The 23,433-nt window shown below is 42.4% G+C and overlaps 1 protein-coding gene across 1 annotated transcript in view; it reads right to left on the reverse strand.

Annotated features, from left to right (window-relative positions):
* Positions 1–23,433, reverse strand: part of KCNAB1 (potassium voltage-gated channel subfamily A regulatory beta subunit 1) — a 271,103-nt gene that overhangs the window by 9,377 nt on the left and 238,293 nt on the right. The window contains exons 9-10 of the mRNA XM_077290697.1: positions 6,904–6,989; positions 4,210–4,330 (exon numbers count right to left, since the gene is read on the reverse strand). Of these exons, the coding sequence (XP_077146812.1) occupies positions 4,210–4,330; positions 6,904–6,989 (207 nt within the window). The remainder of the gene's footprint in view (positions 1–4,209; positions 4,331–6,903; positions 6,990–23,433) is intronic.

A 23,433-nucleotide genomic window follows, 5' to 3' on the forward strand; every position in this document is an offset into this window, starting at 1 on the left:
CATCTTCCAAAAACGTGGTGACAGGTTCCCTTTAATGAAAAGGTGCCGCAATTGTTATTTTTGCATTTATAATTATTGATTATATAATCAATTATTTTTTTTATAAAAAATTAAATGCACTAATTTAACTGTTTTTATTTATACATTAACTTTTTCTTCAGTGACTAGGGGCTGCCATTCGTATTTGCTGGCTGTTAAGACTATGTGCACACAGTGCATTTTTGATGCATTTTCGCTGCGTTTTTCTGCTCTAAAATGGGCCAAAAATGCAATGGAACCCTTATGCAAGGTAATTCAATGACAGTCCCGAAGTGTTGTGCACATGATCGGTATATTTCCGTCGTATTTGCAGTGCGTTTTTTTCTGCAGCATGTCAATTCTTTGTGCGTTTCTGTAGATTTTCTGCACCCATTGACTTCAATTGAGTCAGTCAAATCCGTAGCAAAAACGCAGGTATAAAAATGTTTGTGGATTTGCTGCGGATTTGTTTTGCGTTTTACAGGCTTCCTATAGTGTTTCCCACATTGTCATCTGTGTGACAGCATGGGAAACACCGGCGCCGGGGGTTCTTATCGGCAATAATGCAACCGCTGCTAAGACCATCGGTCAGAATGCTGCGGGATCATGCTGGCAGATGTCAGCGTAAACCTGCAAATGTGTGTCACCCGTGGTAACGCTACCGCAGGTACTGTTGGTCACAGCGCTGCGGCATCATATTGGCAGATGTCAGCGTGATATGGCAGCTGTGATTGTGGCCTGTGGTAACACTACCGCACACCATCAAACAGAGCACTGCGGGGTCATGCTGGCAGATGTCAGCGTGACCCCGCAGCGGTGACTGTGACCTGCAGGCATGGGCCGATGAGACTACTGCTCCCATCGGGCTACGTCTGCTGTCACTGATAACAGTGACAGTAGGTGCCACTGATGGGAGACGTAGTCTGTGGTCACAGTTAAAAAAAAAAAGTAAAATTACATACATACTATAATAATAAATAATAATAATACATATTCAACTAAAAACAAAAAATTGTTATCTAACCTAGGAAAATGTTTAGAATTGAGAGTCCTCAGTGGCTGATACCTTATACTAACCTAAACACCCAATCTTTGATGCTCTTTTCTCCTAGAAATAATGTAAAATAATAAACCAGCATATACTCACCTGTCCGCCGTAGTACAGGTAATCTGAGTGTCTCATGGCGATCTCACCTGTAGAACAATCACATCGGGAGATGTGACCACTCTACCCGGCCACAGGTGAAACATTGACAGGAGGTAATCGCTGCTGCAGGGTATCACTGAGTAGCCGTGAGAGTTCACTGGAGTTCATCAGCTCCGGTGCTCTCATTTATGGCACTGCTGCGTGAGAACTTTCCTATGCAGCAGTGGTGCCGTAAGGGAGATCACCGGAGCTGATCAGCTGGCAAACTCTCTTCAAAATACTTTTCAAAATAGATGGTCCCTATCCACTATATGTCCTACCTCTTCATGTGCCAAACCAGTCTCATGTGAATGGTTAGTGAATTAAAACCTTGTGTGCGAAAGATGGGTGCCGAGCCCTGGAGAAGGCAAAACCCCCGATATGTACTATATTAGAGAAAAATAGGGCCTGCACACTTTTAGTATTAAATTAATGTACAGGTGCACAAATACTCTATGTGGCCAATATACAAACATATATACACACAATGCGTCAGCACACTGTGATTAATGATTATATGAACTAAACTATTGCTGAAAACATTAAAAACTACATTTCCTTCCTCTCTATGTGTCATTTAGTTGTTAGGGACCAGCTATATTAAAAGGTCACCTTGACGTGACAGGATGGCTTTTGCATTTTTTTATAAAAAAACAAAACGCTAACTAAGTATCTGTCATTTTTAACGTTTACAGCAATATTGGGAGTTCATATAATAATTAATCGCAGTCCACTGCCACATCGTGTATGCATACAGTTATATGAAAAAGTTTGGGCACCCCTATTAATCATAAGCTTAATGTTTTATAAAAATAGTTTTTTTTGCAACAGCTATTTCAGTTTCATATATCTAATAACTGTTGGACACAGTAATGTTTCTGCCTTGAAATGAGGTTTATTGTACTAACAGAAAATGTGCAATCTGCATTCAAACAAAATTTGACAGGTGCATAAGTATGGGCACCTCACCAGAAAAGTGACATTAATATTTAGTAGATCCTCTTTTTGCAAAAATATCAGCCTCTAGTCGCTTCCTTTAGCTTTTAATGAGTTCCTGGATCCTGGATGAAGGTATTTTTGACCATTCCTCTTTACAAAACAATTCCAGTTCAGTTAAGTTTGATGGTTGCCGAGCATGGATAGCCCTCTTCAAATGATCCCACAGATATTCAATGATATTCAGGTCTGGGGACTGGGATGGCCATTCCAGAACAGTGTAATTGTTCCTCTGCATGAATGCCTGAGTAGATTTGGAGCGGTATTTTGGATCATTGTCTTGCTGAAAGATCCATCCCCTGCGTAACTTCAACTTTGTCACTGATTCATGAACATTATTGTCAAGAATCTGCTGATACTGAGAGGAATCCATGCATCCCTCAACTTTAACAAGATTCCCGGTGCCGGCATTGGCCACACAGCCCCAAAGCATGATGGAACCTCCACCAAATTTTACTGTGGGGAGCAAGTGTTTTTCTTGGAATGCTGTGTTTTTTTGTCGCCATGCATAATGCCTTTTTGTATGACCAAACAACTCAATCTTGGTTTCATCAGTCCACAGGACCTTCTTCCAAAAAGAAATTGGCTTCTCCAAATGTGCTTTTGCATACCTCAGCCGACTCTGTTTGTGGCGTGCTTGCAGAAACGGCTTCTTTCGCATCACTCTCCCATACAGCTTCTCCTTGTGCAAAGTGCGTTGTATAGTTGACCGATGCACACTGACACCATCTGCAGCAAGTTGCTGCTGCAGATCTCTGGAGGTGGTCTGAGGATTGTCCTTGACTGATCTCACCATTCTTCTTCTCTGCCTTTCTGATGTTTTTCTTGGCCTGCCACTTCTGGCCTTAACAAGAACTGTACCTGTGTTCTTCCATTTCCTTACTATGTTCCTCACAGTGGAAACTGACAGGTTAAATCTCTTATACAGCTTTTTGTATCCTTCCCCTGAACAACTATGTTGAATAATCTTTATTTTGAGACCATTTGACAGTTGTTTTGAGGAGCCCATGATGCCACTCTTCAGAGGAGATTCAAACAGGAGAACAACTTGCAAGTGGCCACTTTAAGTAGCTTTTCTCATGATTGCATACAGCTGGCTATGAAGTTCAAAGCTCAATGAGGTTACAAAACCAAAAAAAGTGCTTTAGTAAGTCAGTAAAAAGTAGGTAGGAGTATTTAAAACAAGAAAATGATAAGGGTGCCCATACTTATGCACCTGTCAAATTTTGTTTGAATGCAGATTGCACATTTTCTGTTAGTACAATAAACCTCATTTCAAGGCAGAAACATTACTGTGTCCAACAGTTATTAGATATATGAAACTGAAATAGCTGTTGCAAAAAACCCAATTTTTATAAAACATTAAGCTTAAGATTAATAGGGGTGCCCAAACTTTTTCATATAACTGTATGTTTGAATATTGGCCACATAGTGTATTTGTGCAGCTGTACATTAATTTAATACTAAAACTGTGTGGTCCCTATTTTTTCTTTTTGTGTTGTGTAAACAATAGCAAGAATCACTGAACTGCCCATGAGGGACAGCCACACATGTACTGAGGTAACTGAGCACGAATAAGAAGGGGATCCACAAGAAGGTTTTCAGTTTACCCCTTTAAATATATAGGATCCATTGTATTCTTTGGTGAATGCAGAAATCATGTTCACAGTGTTTTAGTTTTTACACTTTATTGTTCATTTACTGCACTATTTGGAATGAAGTTCTTACTTTTCTGTTACATCTGACTATAGTGTGATATTACATAACATGTTCTCATAGGTCAGCCTTACATAATCCACTACACGTCTCAAGTGGATTAGCACCTGCAGTTCTCGCACATTGAGAAGAAAAATAACTCAATGATTGAAAGCCTGCTGTAGTAGCAGATGGCGCCTCAACATGATCATTACATATTATAAACTGTGTACATTTGATGTGAAGGTGTTACATGTAGAAAAGCTGCACCTATCCAGAGTCTTCATGTGGATCTAAGATTTAGAGTGATTTACCTATTTTGTGGTACAGCTCAGGCAATTGGACTTCTACTTTCTCTCTTTGGAAAAGATGATATTCTGCTTGTTCACAAACTGGAGGGATCATATTGAATTGTCGTGCTACAGAGTAAGCTTCCTGCAAACATACAGTGCATAGAGTATTCATCATATTGCAATATATCCATAAACATGCTGCAAGTCAATTAAAAAAAGTTGAGATGCTATGCAAAATGTAAAAACAAATATGCAAAGATTTGGAAATATCTTAACCATATATCCATATATTGTTTTCACAGCAGAGCATACAAAACAGATCAGGAGTTGGATATTAGACATTTTTCACATTTCATTTCAATAGATTAACTCATTTTAAAATGTATGCCAGTAACACATATACAGTATATATATATATATATATATATAAAACAAAAACTTGAAAAGTAACTGGTATTAATGAAAACAGCTGGAGAGTCAATTTTCATTTCAATCATATGATTGTATAAAAAAAGAGCATGTTAGAGAGGTAGAGTCTCTCATAAGCAAATACAGTCAGAGGTTTACCAATCTGTGAACAGCTGCAACTGAAAATTATGGAACAATTTCAGAAAAATATTTCTCAACATTAAGTTGCAAAGCTTAGAATATTCCACCACCAACTGAACATAGTATCATCAAAAGATTCAAAGATTCTGGAGAAATCCATGCGCACAAGGGACAAGACAGACAGTCAATATTTTGTGGTCATGATTTAGGGGCATTCAGGTGGCACTATTTTAAAAACAGGCATCATTTGGTTGTGCAAATTGCTGAATGGGCTCAGGAATACATCCAGAAATCATTGTGAACATGTTCTGCTGTGCAATCCACAAATGAAAGGGAAAGCTCTATCATGCAAAGAAGAAGCCCTATATCAGCACAGTCCAGAAATGCTGCAGTCTTCTTTGGGCCAAAGCTCTTTTAAAATGGACTGAGGCAAAACAGAAAACTTATAGGTCACAGGAAGCAAAATGTGAAACCACAGATGCCATGTCCTGCAGACTCAAGAGGAAGACCAAGTTTGTTATCATGATAAATATTATGACACAGAAGTCTTCCCTTTTCCAGATGACCTATATTTTTCATATTTTGCCTGTAAAATACAGCACAACTTTTCCAAATGATTACAGCATGTAAATATACAGTTACAACACACCTAAATAACTCAAGTGACAGGGGAGCTCCACCCAATACCTAACACCTGGCTGCATCATCCCCTTTATATATAAAAGTTACAGTTAAATGTCTACAATAGTTATCTTGCTTTAGGTAAAAAAAATTGTTGCATCTTGTAAAATTCAGAGTTCCTTTAAAGGATATTCCACGATCCCCATGGGATGAGGGATAACTTACTGATCGCTGGGAGTCTGACCTCTTGGACCCACTGCAATTGGGACATTGAGACTTTCAATCCCTAGAACAGCCGGTCTCAAAAAGAATGTAAAGGTGGAGACTGGACGTCTGCTATATTGTCTACGGGACTGCCAATGAAAGACGAGTATAGTGCACAGCTATTTCCCATGGAGCCTCATTCTTAAAAATCACTGAGGGCACCAGCTATAGAATCCCCAGAGATCAGTAAGTATCCCATCCAAAGAAAACAGGATAACTTTCAATTATAGGAATACCCATTTAAAGGGAATAAGTTACCAGGTGTTTGCTACCTCATCTGAAAGCACATAATGTAGGAGAAGAGACCCTGATTCCAGTGATGTGTCACTTACTTTATTGGGTGCCGCAGTTGTGACACAATCAGAGTTTTTAAACGTAGCATGCAGCAGAGCTCAGAAATCTAACGCCACCGACACCACAGCTTTGTGTTTTTAAATTGTCTAATGACAGTGAGCTGCTTATCACAGGAGGGGGTGTGGTTGGACCACTTAGTAGAAGGGAGCTAGTCTGGGCAGTGATAATGTCCTGGTGATAAAACATTCATTGTGTGTAAACAACACAACAAAGCCTAATAGGTGACATATCCCTAAAATCGGTGTATCAGACCATACTTAATGCTGCCCTCACATTACATAGCAAAAAAACGCTGACAGATTCTCTTTAAGAACTGCAATTTAAATATCTAGGCTTGGAAATGTACTTAGCATCCAATGGGATCATCTGTGTAAGTTGTTTTTTTGAGAATGCTTAAGAAGGTTAGGAAAAAACAAAAGAAGTCAAACATATTTTACCAATTCCCTATCACTCTAGTTCCAACTCTTCCTGGATCTTCCATAGGTCTCTACCTTGTTAAAATAGGAAGTAGATACCGGCATGAACCGGAAAGCATCAGCACCGGAGTGATTGGAGATCAGTAAGGTGAGCATGACTTTTTTTTTTTGTTATTTGAAGTTAATCCTCCCCCTACTTCAGCTTTCAAGCCTTTTTTTAGTAATGCACCAAGACTCTGGGTTTTTAGGAACTAAATTAACACTAAGTTTCCTACAACTCCTGTGTGGCCATAATAACAACAAACAAGACTACGACCTTTACACCTACAGACCTATCCTCTACCGTGTAATGTTAACTGGCAAGATCACCAAATTGTAAACTTCTGTCCCTTGAATTAACCCCAACATTTTATCATACATTGCTAGTAATATTAACTCCAGTTTATATTCCATTTCTAGTGACCATCTGAACTGGTAATTGTTTTACAGTAATGGTATGTGTATACTGTACCATAATCTCCATGGCACTCCAGCGTGACGTCCCCCAGTACATGGCCATCCCTTGGTTAATTACGTGGGACATTGCTCGGACAATTTCTAAGTAACAAAGACAAAAAACAGTTCCATATAAATGTAATATCTGCATTATGGTTGATTTCGATATTGTACCTCTTGACAAACAATATATCACTCTATGAGTAGAGAACACCATTATAACCTTGGCTAGACTCAAGAAGAAGATAATATAATTTTGTTACCCAACACCTTGCCATGTATACTGTTTACCCCCTTCATGAAATGGTTGGATGTATAGGTGCATTTGATGCGGGCTCCGGCGCTGAGCCCGCATGTTTACCTGCACATGACAGCTGATCTGATCAGCCATCAAGTGGCTCTGACAGCCACGGGTGGATCCGTGATCCACCCACAGCTGTTAACAAGTTGTTTCTGACAGTGGCTATTAACTCACACAAGCCAGAAGCGTGTCATAAGATATGCCCATCGGCGCCCATGTCATGTGATTGTACAGTGCCAATAGGTTGTCAAAACATACTGTGTCTGCATACGTCTGAAAGATGAGAGTACAATTGATCACTGGGAGCCAGCGCGCTGCACCTTCTGGGAGCCGGCTGTCAGTAAAACAGCTGGGTCAAAAAATGGCTGACTCCCAGTCCAAGGGGTGGCAAAACACACACATCGTCCCAATAGTGCCCCCTGGCATATGTCCCGCCTGCCTCCGCCGGATACGTTTCTGTGTGTAACATACTAAAGCTATGAGACCTGCATTGAAACATACTGAATTCTACAACCAGTTTGCATTTGCCTTTAATTAATCTATCGATTTATTAATTGTTTTGGCTACTCTGAAGCTGCTGGCTTAGTGGTTAGCACTGTTGGTTTGCAGCAATCAGGTCCTGTGTTCAAATCCCACCAAGAACAACATATACAAGCAGTTTGTATGTTCTCTCGGATAGGGAATTTATATTGTGAGCCACAATGGGACAGTGATGTTTGTCTGTAACGTGTTGCGGTATACTGTATAATGGCACTATATAACCATAGCATAATAAATAAAAAAGCAAAAAAATCAAACCATTATTGCTCATTTGAACACCAGAGGGCAGTGTTGTTATAAAGGGAACTTGCAATATGCAGCTGAGCTTAGTGTAATATATGTTTATTTTACTCATTTATTTTGATTTGATATAAATCACTTCTGTGCGGTCAAATGTGATGCCAAAAATTTTGTATACATAATAATTTAGATAAATATATAAATTAATAATTGTTTATTATTAAAAAGCTTCTCCTTTTTTCAATTTTAGAAAAATAAGGTTGATGGCATTTTCTAACTCAACAATTCTGATCTATTTACTGCTTAGATTCAGCACTTGTCACTGAGCTGGGGGATAATACGATCTATGTCCAGCATTGCTTACGGATAATACTTACAATTTATTTGTTTGGCTATCCTCAGGATAGGTCATCAATATCAGATAGGTGAGGGTCCAACTCCATCACCACCCTAAGTAATCAGCTGCTAGCAAGTCCCGCTGCAGCCAAAAATACTCAGTGTATGGCCGGCCTCACACTAGCGAGTTTTACGGACGTATGAGCGCATAAACTACGTCCGTAAAATTCGCATTACACACGGCCCAATGAATCTCTATGTCCCAGCTCCTATCTGCTGTATATTACGCATCCGTAATATACGGTCTTGTACGGCCGTGGAAAATCGCAGCATGCTGCATTTGTCACCGTATTGCGCAAAAAAAATCGCCAATGAAAGTCTATGGGGGCGAGAAAAATATGGATTCCACACGGACCAGCAGTGTGACTTGCGAGAAATACGCAGCGGTGTTAGTGAAAAGCCGGTAATTCAATTGCTGGCTTTTCATTTCTCCTTCCCAAACCCGACATGATATGAGACATGATTTACATACAGTAAACCATCTCATATCCCTTTTTTTTTTTGCATATTCCACACTACTAATGTTAGTAGTGTGTATGTGCAAAATTTGGGCGCTGTAGCTGCTAAAATAAAGGGTTAAATGGCGGAAAAAATTGGCGTGGGCTCCCGCGCAATTTTCTCCGCCAGAGTGGTAAAGCCAGTCACTGAGGGCAGATATTAATAGCCTAGAGAGGGTCCATGGTTATTGCCCCCCCCCCCCCCGGCTAAAAACATCTGCCCCCAGCCACCCCAGAAAAGGCACATCTGGAAGATGCGCCTATTCTGGCACTTGGCCACTCTCTTCCCACTCCCGTGTAGCGGTGGGATATGGGGTAATGAAGGGTTAATGTCACCTTGCTATTGCAAGGTGACATTAAGCCAGATTAATAATGGAGAGGCGTCAATTATGACACCTATCCATTATTAATCCAATTGTATGAAAGGGTTAAAATAACACACACACATTATTAAAAAGTATTTTAATGAAATAAACACACAGGTTGTTTTAATATTTTATTGCTCTCTCAATCTACCTGAAGACCCTCGCTCAGAAAAATAATAAACCAACAATATACATACCTTCAGATGATCTGTCACGTCCCACGAAGTAAATCCATCTGAAGGGGTTAAATCATTTTACAGCCAGGAGCTGTGCTAAAGCACTCGCTCGTGCCTGTAAAATGATTTAACCCCTTCAGATGGATTTACTTCGTGGGACGTGACAGATCATCTGAAGGTATGTATATTGTTGGTTTATTATTTTTCAGAGCGAGGGTCTTCAGGTGGATTGAAAGAGCAATAAAATATTAAAACAACCTGTGTGTTTATTTCATTAAAATACTTTTTAATAATGTGTGTGTTTTTTTAACCCTTTCATACAATTGGATTAATAATGGATAGGTGTCATAATTGACGCCTCTCCATTATTAATCTGGCTTAATGTCACCTTACAATAGCAAGGTGACATTAACCCTTCATTACCCCATATCCCACAGCTACACGGGAGTGGGAAGAGAGTGGCCAAGTGCCAGAATAGGCGCATCGTCCAGATGTGCCTTTTCTGGGGTGGCTGGGGGCAGATGTTTGTAGCCAGGGGGGGCCAATAACCATGGTCCCTCTCTAGGCTATTAATATCTGCCCTCAGTCACTGGCTTTACCACTCTGGCGGAGAAAATTGCGCGGGAGCCCACGCCAATTTTTTCCGCCATTTAACCCTTTATTTTAGCAGCTACAGCGCCCAAATTTTGCACATACACACTACTAACATTAGTAGTGTGGAATATGCAAAAAAAAGGGGATATGAGATGGTTTACTGTATGTAAACCATGTCTCATATCCTGTCGGGTTTGGGAAGGAGAAATGAAAAGCCGGTAATTGAATTACCGGCTTTTCACATATATCGCACTGAATTAAATATAAATACAGAATATATATATATATGTGTCTCAATGACATATATATATATATATATATATATATATATATATATATATATATATATACTGTATATATGTTTTAACGAACATTTGAGCACATAAATCCATTAGATGTCGGTTTTGCAAGCCTGCCAGAAAATATCACAGTACGGATGCCATACAGATTACATACGGAGAATGCCATGCGCAAAATACGCTGACACACCCTGCCTACGGATGACATACGGATCACTATTTTGGGGACTTTTCTGCGTATTACGGCCGTAAAAAACGGACCGTATTTACATACGCTGAGTGTGAGGCCGGCCTATGGAGGATAACCACATGCAAACAAATACAGAGCCTATCCTCCACCTAAACATTTCCTAACTTTTATACGTGAGAAATGGATAGCACTCAAAGGTCACATGGCTGCCTTTACATTGTTGAACATATTTTACATGGTCCCATTCAATTGAACAGTTTGAACTGCAAATTTGATCGAAGACAGAAATGGCTCTTTTATTTGTGGATAATCTATCCGCAAAAAAGAAAAGACATGAAAAACACAAATAGAACATGCACGTGAAAAAAACCCCAGACGTCTGAATGAGGACCAATTCTTTAATAGAGGGGAGAGGGAGGAGAGGGGGTGTTACGTATGTTGGTGACGATACATTTCAGACATCCTAGATTTTGCAAATTTTACAGCCATTTTCACTCAATGGTGGTGAGCAAGTTGGCAAACTGCATTTACAATTTTCCTTCTTTTAATTCATCAGTTGTTCAGGATTTCACATGACAATATGGGGTTACATACATTACTAAATACATTAGCTGTATATGATGTGTGGTGACTGCAGCGGGCATGGTGTCGTTCTTGCCCCTCCTGCTGTCATAGGCACAAGTCCGGCTACTTCTGTTTAAACTGTCAGATTGGCAGCCTCATTCTTATGAATTTATAATTGGAAACATGAAATAAGCAAATGTAAGCACAAGTGGCAAAGAAGATTAAGAAGAGGGACTAAATTCCTGCATGCAGCGCTTTAACTTATGGCGTGAGTCCAGGCTTTCATCAGGCGGACTCTGGGAGTTACCCACACGATTTGTTTGGTTCTTAGCAGAAAACCTAATTCATTTTCCATACACTTGTGAATACTGGGCTTTCTTTCTTCCGTTTTTGAAGTCTGAGAACTACATTATTTTTGATCCTTACTTTTAGGAAATGGCATAAGTGATAAAAGTATTTTGCACAAGTCCTCCTCAAACCAGTGCTAGTCAAAGTTCATCTTAAAGTTTTTTCTATTTTTTAATCTGTGAAAGTATTTTCTTTTTTTTTGGTCTATTAAAAACTGACAGGGGAAAGACATGATGAAAAAAGAAGAAAGGAAGGTACACACAGACCAGGAACATGCTCCCCTCTCCAGAGCTTCTGTTATGATGGACCTTGTAGGACCACTAGTGATGATGTCTCCACCACCAGTTTCCTGATTGACTGCCAGATCAGGAGACTGGTGGTCGGGACTGGTAGCTGCTCACATAGACTTTCCTGCTTTGTCAGAAGTAGAGTTGCACTTGGAATAGACAACGATAAATTTGCTTAGCCAATTTAAGAACTTACAGCAAATTAAATGTGCTTTCATTTTTAAACAGGATTTCCAAATAAAAATGTCCATGTATGTGTGAACCACAAGTTGGAGCATTGGCCAAAGTTTGAAAGTTCTGTGTATTTTACACAGGGTTCTTTCAGACATTAGTATTTTCCATGTACGAGAAAAACGGACCAATTTGTTTCATCAGACTTTGATCAGAGTTTTGTCCGAGTGTCATCAGTTTTTCTCGTATGTGGAACCAAAAAAAAGTGTTTTTCCACCTTCTCATTTCCTTTCTTGACGTTCCATGAAAATTGGACTGCACTCATATTTAATTCCGAGTGTGATTTTTTCACGGACCCATAGACTAGCATTACTGATTTCGATATGTCACTCAGTATGCGAAAAAACACAGATATGTGAATGGCCATGAAAGCCTCAAAAAGAGATGAGCCCACGGATGTGTGAATGAGCCACTTATAACTATGATAGTCTATGGGGTCATTCAAAAGTAAATTTTATTAGTGAACCAAGTGTTGGATCAAAACTATCAATGCAAGTCTATGGGTCCGTGAAATAAATTGGACAGCATTCAGATGACAGCTGAGTTCAGTCTGATTTTCATGGACTGTCAAAAAGGAGAAGGTGGAGAAACTTTTTTCTTTCCACATAGGAGAAAAACTGTTGACACTTGGACTAAACTCTGATCAAACTCAAAGTCTGATAAAAAAAAATCGGTCCATTTTTCTGTTATCTGGAAAATACTGACATCTGAATGATCCCTATGTAAAATACACAGAATTTTCAAACTTTGTCTAATGCTTCAACTTCTGTTCACACATACACAGTTGTCACAGGGAGTGATAGTGAGTACAGAGACAAGTGATAACAAGAAGTGTGGCCATTTAGGTTGTTACTTGTGTTAAGGATATGTATTTGATTTAAAGATAGCCAAAATGGACGCTTGCAGACAAAATGGATGCTAAGCTGAATATATATATAAGAATAACAGATACTGATTATTGTGTGTACGTGCTCTCAGTAGGTACTAGAACACTCAGGTGGAGTTTGGTATGACAACATGTCCACTGAGCTAATTAAGAATGAAGTAATGCCTAAAGGTACCGTCACACTCAGCGACGCTGCGGCGATATAGACAACGAGCCGACCTAAACTAGATCACTGGAGCGTCGCTGTTTAGGTCGCTGTAGAGACGTCAAACACAGCAACTCCAGAACGATGCAGGAGCGATCCAGTGACGTAACGGCGACTCACTTCCTGTTCTCGCTGGTTGTTAGCTCCATTACATCCATTGTTAGCGTCGTTGCTTTTGATGTCAAACATGACGATACACACCGACCTGGCGACGAAATAAAGTTCTGGACTTCTAGCTCCGACCAGCGATGGCACAGCGGGATCCAGATCGCTGCTGCGTGTCAAACACAGTTCTCCTGAGGGAGGAGGACTTAGGGGGGTTAACCACAAATTTACATTGATAAGAGACAAACTATAAAGGATGTGCCTTCTGATCAATAAAACAAATCTTGCTACTACTGACTGAGTGTCTTCAACCACAATTGGTTTGTCTCTGTGTACACGTTAATCTCTGCCGGAGATACAATGTGACAACAGACAATTAAGATGACCACTCATTTAAGGCCCCGTCTCACATAGCGAGATCGCTAGCGAGATCGCTGCTGAGTCACAAGTTTTGTGACGCAACAGCGACCTCAGTAGCGATCTCGCTATGTGTGACACGTACCAGCGATCAGGCCCCTGCTGTGAGATCGCTGGTCGTGTCGGAATGGCCTGGACCTTTTTTTGGTCGTTGAGGTCCCGCTGACATCGCTGAATCGGTGTGTGTGACACCGATCCAGCGATGTCTTCACTGGTAACCAGGTTAAACATCGGGTTACTAAGCGCAGGGCCGCGCTTAGTAACCCGATGTTTACCCTGGTTACCAGCGTAAATGTAAAAAAAAACAAACAGTACATACTCACCATCTGTTGCCCGTCAGGTCCCTTGGCGTCTGCTTCCTGCTCTGACTGAGCCGCCGTAAAGTGAGAGCACAGCAGTGACGTCACCGCTGCGCTCTGCTCTCACTGTACGGCGGCTCAGTCAGAGCAGGAAGCAGACGCCAAGGGACCTGACGGGCAACAGATGGTGAGTATGTACTGTTTGTTTTTTTTTGGTAACCAGGGTAAACATCGGGTTACTAAGCGCGGCCCTGCGCTTAGTAACCCGATATTTACCCTGGTTACCCGGGTGCTGCAGGGGGACTTCGGCATCGTTGAAGACAGTTTCAACGATGCCGAAGTCGTTCCCCTGATCATTGGTCGCTGGAGAGAGCTGTCTGTGTGACAGCTCCCCAGCGACCACACAGCGACGCTGCAGCGATCAGCATCGTTGTCTGTATCTCTGCAGCGTCGCTGTGTGAGACGGGGCCTTTAGAGTGACCTTAATAGGTTACCAGTGAAATGCTTGGTGGCCTGAGACAGCAAAAAAAGAAGAAAAACAAAAAAAAAGTTTTTAGGGGCACAGGCCTTTTAAACGCTCAGGCAGGGTTGCGCGCATGCACACAGACCTGGCCAGCCACAACAACCAGGGACGGTGTCACCACACGTCACAGCGGGGTAAGTGCCGCCCCTCTGCTCTTTAACAGCAGCTCCAGTGTCTCAGCATCTTCTGACTCTGTAATATCTCAGAGCAGAGGGCCCAATGATGTATCTACAATGCGCCCTCTTTGCTGAGGACAACAGAGTGTCAGAAGACGCTGAGGAGACCGGACTGGCAAGGAAGAGATGAAAATTTGATTATTTTTTTTATGTATGGAGCATTATATGGGGCCATTATATTGTATGAAGCATTTTATGGGCCTATTATACTGTATTGAGCAATATATGGGGCCATTATACTATATGTAGCATTATATGGGGCCCATTATACTGTATGAAGCATTATATTGGCTCCATTGTACTGTATGGAGCAATATATGAGGCACATTATACTGTATGGAGCAATATATGGGACCTATTATACTGTATGGAGGACTATGTGGTGCCCATTATACTGTATGGAGCAATATATGGGTGCCATTATTCTTTATGGAGCAATATATGGGACCACTATAATGTATGGAGCACTGTTTGGGGCCATTATACTGTATGAAGCAATATATGGGGCCCATTATACTGTATGTAGCATTATATGGGGCCTGTTATGATCCTAGTGGCAAGGATCGCAGGTCGGACTAGCTAAGTAACTGAACAGACGACTAGCTCTGGGGAAGTGGTAACTAGATTGACCGCAACCTGATCCTATCCGCAAACAACTATAGGTAGCCGTGGAACGTTACCTGAAAATCCTAGTTGTCTCTTCACGGCCTGAGAAACTGACTATTCCTGGAGGGAAAGAAAGTCCTCTCTTGCCTCAGTGGAATGACCCCAAAGATATAGAATAGCCCCCCACAAATATTAACAGTGAGTTAAGGGGAAAGCACAAATGCAGAGATGAAATTAGATTTAGCAAATGAGGCCCGCTAATACTAGATAGCAGAAAATAGGAAGGGAACTGTGCGGTCAATAAAAAAAAACCCTATTCAAAATATCCACGCAGAGATTGCTCGAGCCCCCGCACCAACTAACGGTGCGGGGGAAGCAACTCCGTACCCCAGAGCTTACCAGCAACAAGAAATCACATATTAGCAAGCTGGACTAGACTCATCATACACAGAAATCATATTGCAGGCAGATGAGCAAAAAATATTCAAACAGAACTTAGCTTATCCTGAAGAGCCAGAAAACGAGATAATCAGGAGTAATCAGAATAGCACTGAATACATTGACAGCCGGCAACAAGTGGAAGTGAAACAGAGCTAAATAGGAACCTCCCTGGTGAATAACGAGGCAGCTGATCCAGCCAGACCCGCAGGATAATAAACCAAACCACCAGGGGGAGCCAAAAAACCAAAGTCACACAATACCATCTGTGACCACAAGAGGGAGCCTGAAAACGGAGTTCACAACAGTACCCCCCCCTTGAGGAGGGGTCACCGAACCCTCATCAAAACCCCCAGGGCGATCAGGGTGAGCCACATGGAAGGCACGAACCAAATCGGCCGCATGAACATCAGAGGCGACAACCCAGGAATTATCCTCCTGACCATAGCCCTTCCACTTAACCAAATACTGAAGCCTCCGTCTAGAAATACGAGAATCCAAGATCTTCTCCACCACGTATTCCAATTCTCCCTCAACCAGCACAGGGGCAGGAGGCTCAACCGAAGGAACCACAGGCACCACATACCTCCGCAACAACGACCGATGGAACACATTATGAATAGCAAACGATGTCGGGAGGTCCAAACGAAAAGACACAGGGTTAAGGACTTCCAAAATCTTATAAGGACCGATAAACCGAGGCTTAAACTTAGGAGAGGAGACCTTCATAGGAACAAAGCGAGAAGACAACCACACCAAGTCCCCAACGCGAAGTCGTGGACCCACACAGCGACGGCGGTTGGCAAAGCGCTGAGCCTTCTCTTGTGACAGCTTCAAATTGTCCACCACATGATTCCAAATCTGATGCAACCTATCCACCACAACATCCACTCCAGGACAGTCAGAAGGCTCCACCTGACCCGAGGAAAAACGAGGATGAAACCCTGAATTACAAAAAAAAGGCGAAACCAAAGTAGCAGAACTAGCCCGATTATTAAGGGCAAACTCGGCCAATGGCAAAAAAGTCACCCAGTCGTCCTGATCAGCAGAAACAAAACATCTTAAATAGGTTTCCAAAGTCTGATTAGTGCGCTCGGTTTGGCCATTCGTCTGAGGATGGAAGGCCGACGAAAAAGACAAATTAATGCCCATCTTAGCACAAAAGGTCTGCCAAAATCTAGACACAAACTGGGATCCTCTGTTGGAAACAATATTTTCAGGGATCCCGTGCAAACGAACCACATTTTGAAAAAACAGAGGAACCAACTCGGAGGAGGAAGGCAACTTAGGCAAGGGCACCAAATGGACCATCTTAGAAAAACGATCACACACCACCCAAATGACAGACATTCTCTGAGAGACAGGGAGATCTGAAATAAAATCCATGGAAATGTGCGTCCAAGGCCTCTTCGGGACAGGCAAAGGTAACAACAAGCCACTGGCACGAGAACAGCAAGGCTTAGCCCGAGCACAAATTCCACAAGACTGCACAAAGGAACGCACATCCCGCGACAAGGAAGGCCACCAGAAGGACCTAGCCACCAAATCTCTGGTACCAAAAATCCCAGGATGGCCTGCCAACACTGAAGAATGAACCTCGGAAATAACTCTGCTGGTCCATCTATCCGGGACAAACAGTCTCTCCGGTGGACAACGGTCAGGTCTATCCGCCTGAAACTCCTGCAGCACTCGTCGCAAATCTGGGGAGATGGCAGACAAAATCACCCCTTCTCTGAGGATACCAGCTGGCTCAGAATCACCAGGAGAGTCAGGCACAAAACTCCTAGAAAGAGCATCAGCCTTCACATTCTTCGAACCAGGCAGGTATGAGACCACGAAATCAAAACGAGAGAAAAACAACGACCAACGAGCCTGTCTAGGATTCAGCCGCTTGGCCGACTCGAGATAAATCAAATTCTTGTGATCAGTCAAGACCACAACACGATGCTTAGCTCCCTCGAGCCAATGTCGCCACTCCTCAAATGCCCACTTCATAGCCAACAACTCCCGAATACCAACATCATAATTCCGCTCGGCAGGCGAAAACTTTCTTGAAAAAAAAGCACATGGCTTCATCACAGAGCCATCAGAGCTTCTCTGCGACAAAACAGCCCCCGCTCCAATCTCAGAAGCATCAACCTTGACCTGGAAAGGAAGAGAGACATCCGGCTGACACAAGACTGGAGCCAAGGAAAACCGGCGCTTCAGCTCCCGAAAGGCCTCCACAGCCGCAGGAGACCAATTAGTAACATCAGAACCCTTCTTGGTCAAATCCGTCAATGGCTTAACAACACCAGAAAAATTAGCGATGAAGTGATGGTAAAAATTAGCAAAACCCAAGAACTTCTGAAGACTCTTAACAGATGTAGGCTGAGTCCAGTCATGAATAGCCTGAACCTTGACTGGGTCCATCTCAATAGCAGAAGGAGAAAAAATGAAACCCAAAAAAGAAACCTTCTGGACTCCAAAAAGACATTTTGAGCCCTTCACAAATAAAGCATTGGCACGCAGGACCTGAAACACCATCCTGACCTGCTTAACATGGGACTCCCAATCATCCGAAAAAAACAGAATATCATCCAGATACACAATCATAAATTTATCCAGATATTCGCGGAAGATGTCGTGCATAAAGGACTGAAAGACAGAAGGAGCGTTAGAAAGTCCAAAAGGCATCACCAAGTACTCAAAATGGCCTTCGGGCGTATTAAATGCAGTTTTCCATTCATCACCCTGCTTAATACGCACAAGGTTATACGCACCACGAAGATCTATCTTGGTGAACCAACTAGACCCCCTAATGCGAGCAAACAGATCAGATAACAATGGCAAAGGATACTGAAATTTGACAGTGATTTTGTTTAGAAGGTGATAATCAATACAAGGTCTCAGGGAACCATCCTTCTTAGCCACAAAAAAGAACCCCGCACCAAGAGGGGAGGAGGAGGGGCGAATAAGTCCTTTCTCCAAAGACTCCTTTATATAACTCCGCATAGCAGCATGCTCCGGCACTGACAAATTGAAAAGTCGTCCCTTAGGAAACTTACTACCAGGAATCAAATTTATAGCACAATCACAATCCCTATGAGGAGGTAGAGAACTGAGTTTGGGCTCATCAAATACATCCTGGTAATCCGACAAAAACGCAGGGACCTCAGAAGGAGTGGATGAAGCAATTGACACCACAGGAGCGTCGCCATGAATTCCCTGACAACCCCAACTTGACACAGACATTGCTTTCCAATCCAGGACTGGATTATGAGTCTGCAACCATGGCAGGCCCAACACAACAACATCATGCAAATTATGCAATACAAGAAAGCGAATCACCTCCTGATGAACAGGAGTCATGCACATGGTCACTTGTGTCCAGTACTGAGGTTTATTCGTAGCCAATGGTGTAGCATCAATTCCCCTTAGTGGAATAGGGAATTTTAAAGGCTCCAAAACAAAACCACAGCGCCTGGCAAATGACAAATCCATCAGACTCAGGGCAACACCTGAATCCACAAAAGCCATAACCGGGTAAGATGACAGGGAACAAATCAGGGTAACAGACAAAATAAACTTAGGCTGTAAAGTACCGATGGTGACAGATTTATCAATCTTTTTTGTGCGCTTAGAGCATGCTGAGATAACATGAGCTGAGTCACCACAGTAAAAGCACAACCCATTTTGCCGTCTATAATTTTGCCGTTCACATCTGGTCAGAATTCTATCACATTGCATAGACTCAGGTGTCTGTTCAGAAGACACCGCCAAATGGTGCGCAGGTTTGCGCTCCCGCAAACGCCGATCAATCTGAATGGCCAGAGTCATTGACTCATTCAGACCTGCAGGCGTAGGGAACCCCACCATGACATTCTTAATGGCTTCAGAAAGACCCTTTCTGAAATTTGCAGCCAGGGCACACTCATTCCATTGAGTAAGCACCGACCATTTCCGAAATTTCTGGCAGTACACCTCTGCATCATCTTGCCCCTGAGAGAGGGCCAACAATGCTTTTTCAGCCTGGTTCTCAAGATTAGGTTCCAAGGGCCAGAAAAAACGCATCCACACTGAGCAATGCAGGATCCCCTGGAGCCAATGCGAAAGCCCAATCTTGAGGATCGCCACGCAAGAAAGAAATAATAATCTTAACTTGCTGAACAGAATCCCCAGAGGAACGAGGTTTCAAAGAAAGAAACAATTTGCAATTGTTCTTAAAATTCAGGAACCTAGATCTATCTCCAGAAAACAACTCCGGAATAGGTATTCTAGGCTCTGACATAGGACTGTGCACAACAAAATCCTGAATACTTTGTACCCTTGCAGCAAGATGATCTTCACTGGAGGCTAAACTCTGGATATCCATATCAGCAGCTGAACTCAGAGCCACACCAAGATTAAGAGGAGGAGAGAAGCCAGACACACAGCAGCTAGACACACGGCAGCAAAAAAAAAAAAAAAAATTTCTCCAAGCTTCTTTTCTCCTGCTTCTGCCATGCAATTAACACTTTACTGTCCGGCTGTACTGTTATGATCCTAGTGGCAAGGATCGCAGGTCGGACTAGCTAAGTAACTGAACAGACGACTAGCTCTGGGGAAGTGGTAACTAGATTGACCGCAACCTGATCCTATCCGCAAACAACTATAGGTAGCCGTGGAACGTTACCTGAAAATCCTAGACGTCTCTTCACGGCCTGAGAAACTGACTATTCCTGGAGGGAAAGAAAGTCCTCTCTTGCCTCAGTGGAATGACCCCAAAGATATAGAATAGCCCCCCACAAATATTAACGGTGAGTTAAGGGGAAAGCACAAACGCAGAGATGAAATTAGATTTAGCAAATGAGGCCCGCTAATACTAGATAGCAGAAAATAGGAAGGGAACTGTGCGGTCAATAAAAAAAAACCCTATTCAAAATATCCACGCAGAGATTGCTCGAGCCCCCGCACCAACTAACGGTGCGGGGGAAGCAACTCCGTACCCCAGAGCTTACCAGCAACAAGAAATCACATATTAGCAAGCTGGACTAGACTCATCATACACAGAAATCATATTGCAGGCAGATGAGCAAAAAATATTCAAACAGAACTTAGCTTATCCTGAAGAGGCAGAAAACGAGATAATCAGGAGTAATCAGAATAGCACTGAATACATTGACAGCCGGCAACAAGTGGAAGTGAAACAGAGCTAAATAGGAACCTCCCTGGTGAATAACGAGGCAGCTGATCCAGCCAGACCCGCAGGATAATAAACCAAACCACCAGGGGGAGCCAAAAAACCAAAGTCACACAATACCATCTGTGACCACAAGAGGGAGCCTGAAAACGGAGTTCACAACAGGGGCCACTACTGTATGGAGCACTGTGTGGGACCATTATACTATATGGAGCATTATATGGGGCCCATTATACTGTATGGAGCAATATATGAGGGCCATTATACTGTATGGAGCAATATATGGGGGCCCATTATACTGTATGGAGGACTATGTGGTGCCCATTATACTGTACGGAGCAATATATGGAGTCCGTTATACTGTATGGAGGACTATGTGGTGCCCATACTTCTGTTTGGAGGACTATGTGGTGCCCATTATTTCTGTATAAAGAGCTATGTGGTGGTCATAATACTGTATGGAAGACTATGTGGTGCCCATAATACTGTATGGAAGACTTTGTGGTGCCCAAAGTTCTGTATGGAAGACTATGTAATGCTGTATTCGCAGATTTTTGAACTATTGTAAAATTTACAATATATATCACTCATGTAATGTAAGAAGTGAAATATTTGGCATTGTACTATACCTATATTTCTTATCTGTGCATCATGAATCATGGTATGTGTTAAAGAGACTCCCTGAGTCTCCCTGGCCCACCAAAATCTGGAGCAGGCCCTGGCAGTGACACACAGCAAGATGAACAACATCTGCAGCTGCGACAGGGTGCTCTGTTCTGTGACAGGCCACTGACATTACATAGCAGTGACTTTAAATGGCCGCTGGTCTATCAGAGGCTGCACGCTGACCCCTGTGGCCTTTGATAGGCTAGTTGTCTTTCAATGTTACTGCTATGTGACGTCAGGGTGTGGCCTGTAACAGAGCAGAGCGCCCTGTCACAGCTGCAGTCGGCGGCCATTTCAACGGGTAGTGGAAACAGGGGCAGACATAAGGGCCATTATTAAAATGGACATAGGGGCAGAGCATGGGGCAGCATTATTAAAGGAGCCCAGGATGGGGATATTATTGCTGGAAGGGGCCCAGGATGCTGCAGTCGGCGGCCATTTTAACGACCATGCCGAATATGAAGCCGCAAGAGGATGCCGGGGAGCGCAGGAAGGTGAGAAGAATCTTCCCCCCCTCGTGATTAGGCAGGGTAGTGGAAACAGGGGCAGACATATGGGTCACTATTAAAATAGACATGGGGCAGAGCATGGGGCAGCATTATTAAAGGAGCCCAGGATGGGGATATTATTACTGGAAGGAGCCCAGGATGGGGACATTATTATTACTGGAAGGAGCCCAGGATGGGGTCATTATTACTTGAAAGGGCCCAGGATGGGGACAATATTAAATATAGGGGCCCAGGATGGGGACCTTATTAAAGTGGACATAGGGGGTCCAGGATGGGGGCAACATAAAGGGGCCCATGATGGAGACATTAAATAAAGGGGCCCAGGATCTGGGACCTTTTAAATAAAGGGGTGACATAATTACTGCATGGGGTCAGGTTGATGAACATAGATTATTGGTTTATGGTGGCAAGTGGGAACATAATTACTGTAGGGGCCAATCAGGGGACACTATTACTGCTGTAATTTGCTTACTTCTGAAGATACTGTCTTCCATGTGGGGGTAACAAAAGGGGAATCCTGTTATTGTGCAAGGCGGCACTATGTCACTTTTTTCTTTATCTGACATAGTGTAGAAGTTGGGTAAAAAGTGAGGAAAGTGCTCTTGAAGCGATCAGCTATAGATATCTGTGTCTTATTTTCTGCAGAGATGAGTCCTGGTTGGAAGGGGTGATGGCGGTCTGCACTGAATGAAGAAGAAAAGTGAAGATGAATTACTTCAACTAGACGCCACTGGTGAGGTTGTATAGTGTCACCGGTTGTCACTGTATTACCTGTACACTATAAACAGAGCTCCTGTGTATAATGTTACTGATGAATACTGTATTACCTGTACACTATATACAGAGGTCTTGTGTATAATATCACTGGTGATCACCTGTACACTGAAATTATAAACAGCGCTTTTGTGTATAATGTCACCAGTGGTAATATTAGTGTTATTAGTATTAAATTCTTTTATTAATGATCAGTATTGTAGTATTCAGTAACTATGTGGCGTTAATATGTGATCTGGTCATGGTATGGTGGTATTTCTCTCTTCAATGTGTTATTATTCGGTCACTATGAGGTGGTAATATGTGAGGTAGTCATGGTGTGACTGTATTTATGCCCTGTATGTGGTATTATTCAGTAACTATGTGGTGGAAATATGTGGTCTGGCCATTCAGTGGTGGTGTAATTCGGTCACTATTTGGTGATAATATGTGGTCTGGTTAAGGTGTGGTGGTATTTGTTTCTTGTATGTGGAATAATTTGGTCACTATGTCCGGGTAATATGTGGTCTGGTCATGGTGTGGTGGTATTTATCCCCTGTATTTGGTATTATTCGGTCACTATGTGGTGGTAGTATATGGTCTGGTCACAGTGTGACAGTATTTATCTCCAGAATGTGATAGTATTGTTCTTGGAAAAGGGGATTGTGTTGGATATGGGTCACTTGGGTCACTTGTTCTCTCTGATATCAAAATGGGAAAGATTCTTGATTTCCAACAGATATTATATAATTGGATGTTTAACCCCTGATTAAT

This window comes from Ranitomeya variabilis, chromosome 2 (genome assembly GCF_051348905.1).
Source record: "Ranitomeya variabilis isolate aRanVar5 chromosome 2, aRanVar5.hap1, whole genome shotgun sequence".
NCBI lineage: Eukaryota > Metazoa > Chordata > Amphibia > Anura > Dendrobatidae > Ranitomeya > Ranitomeya variabilis.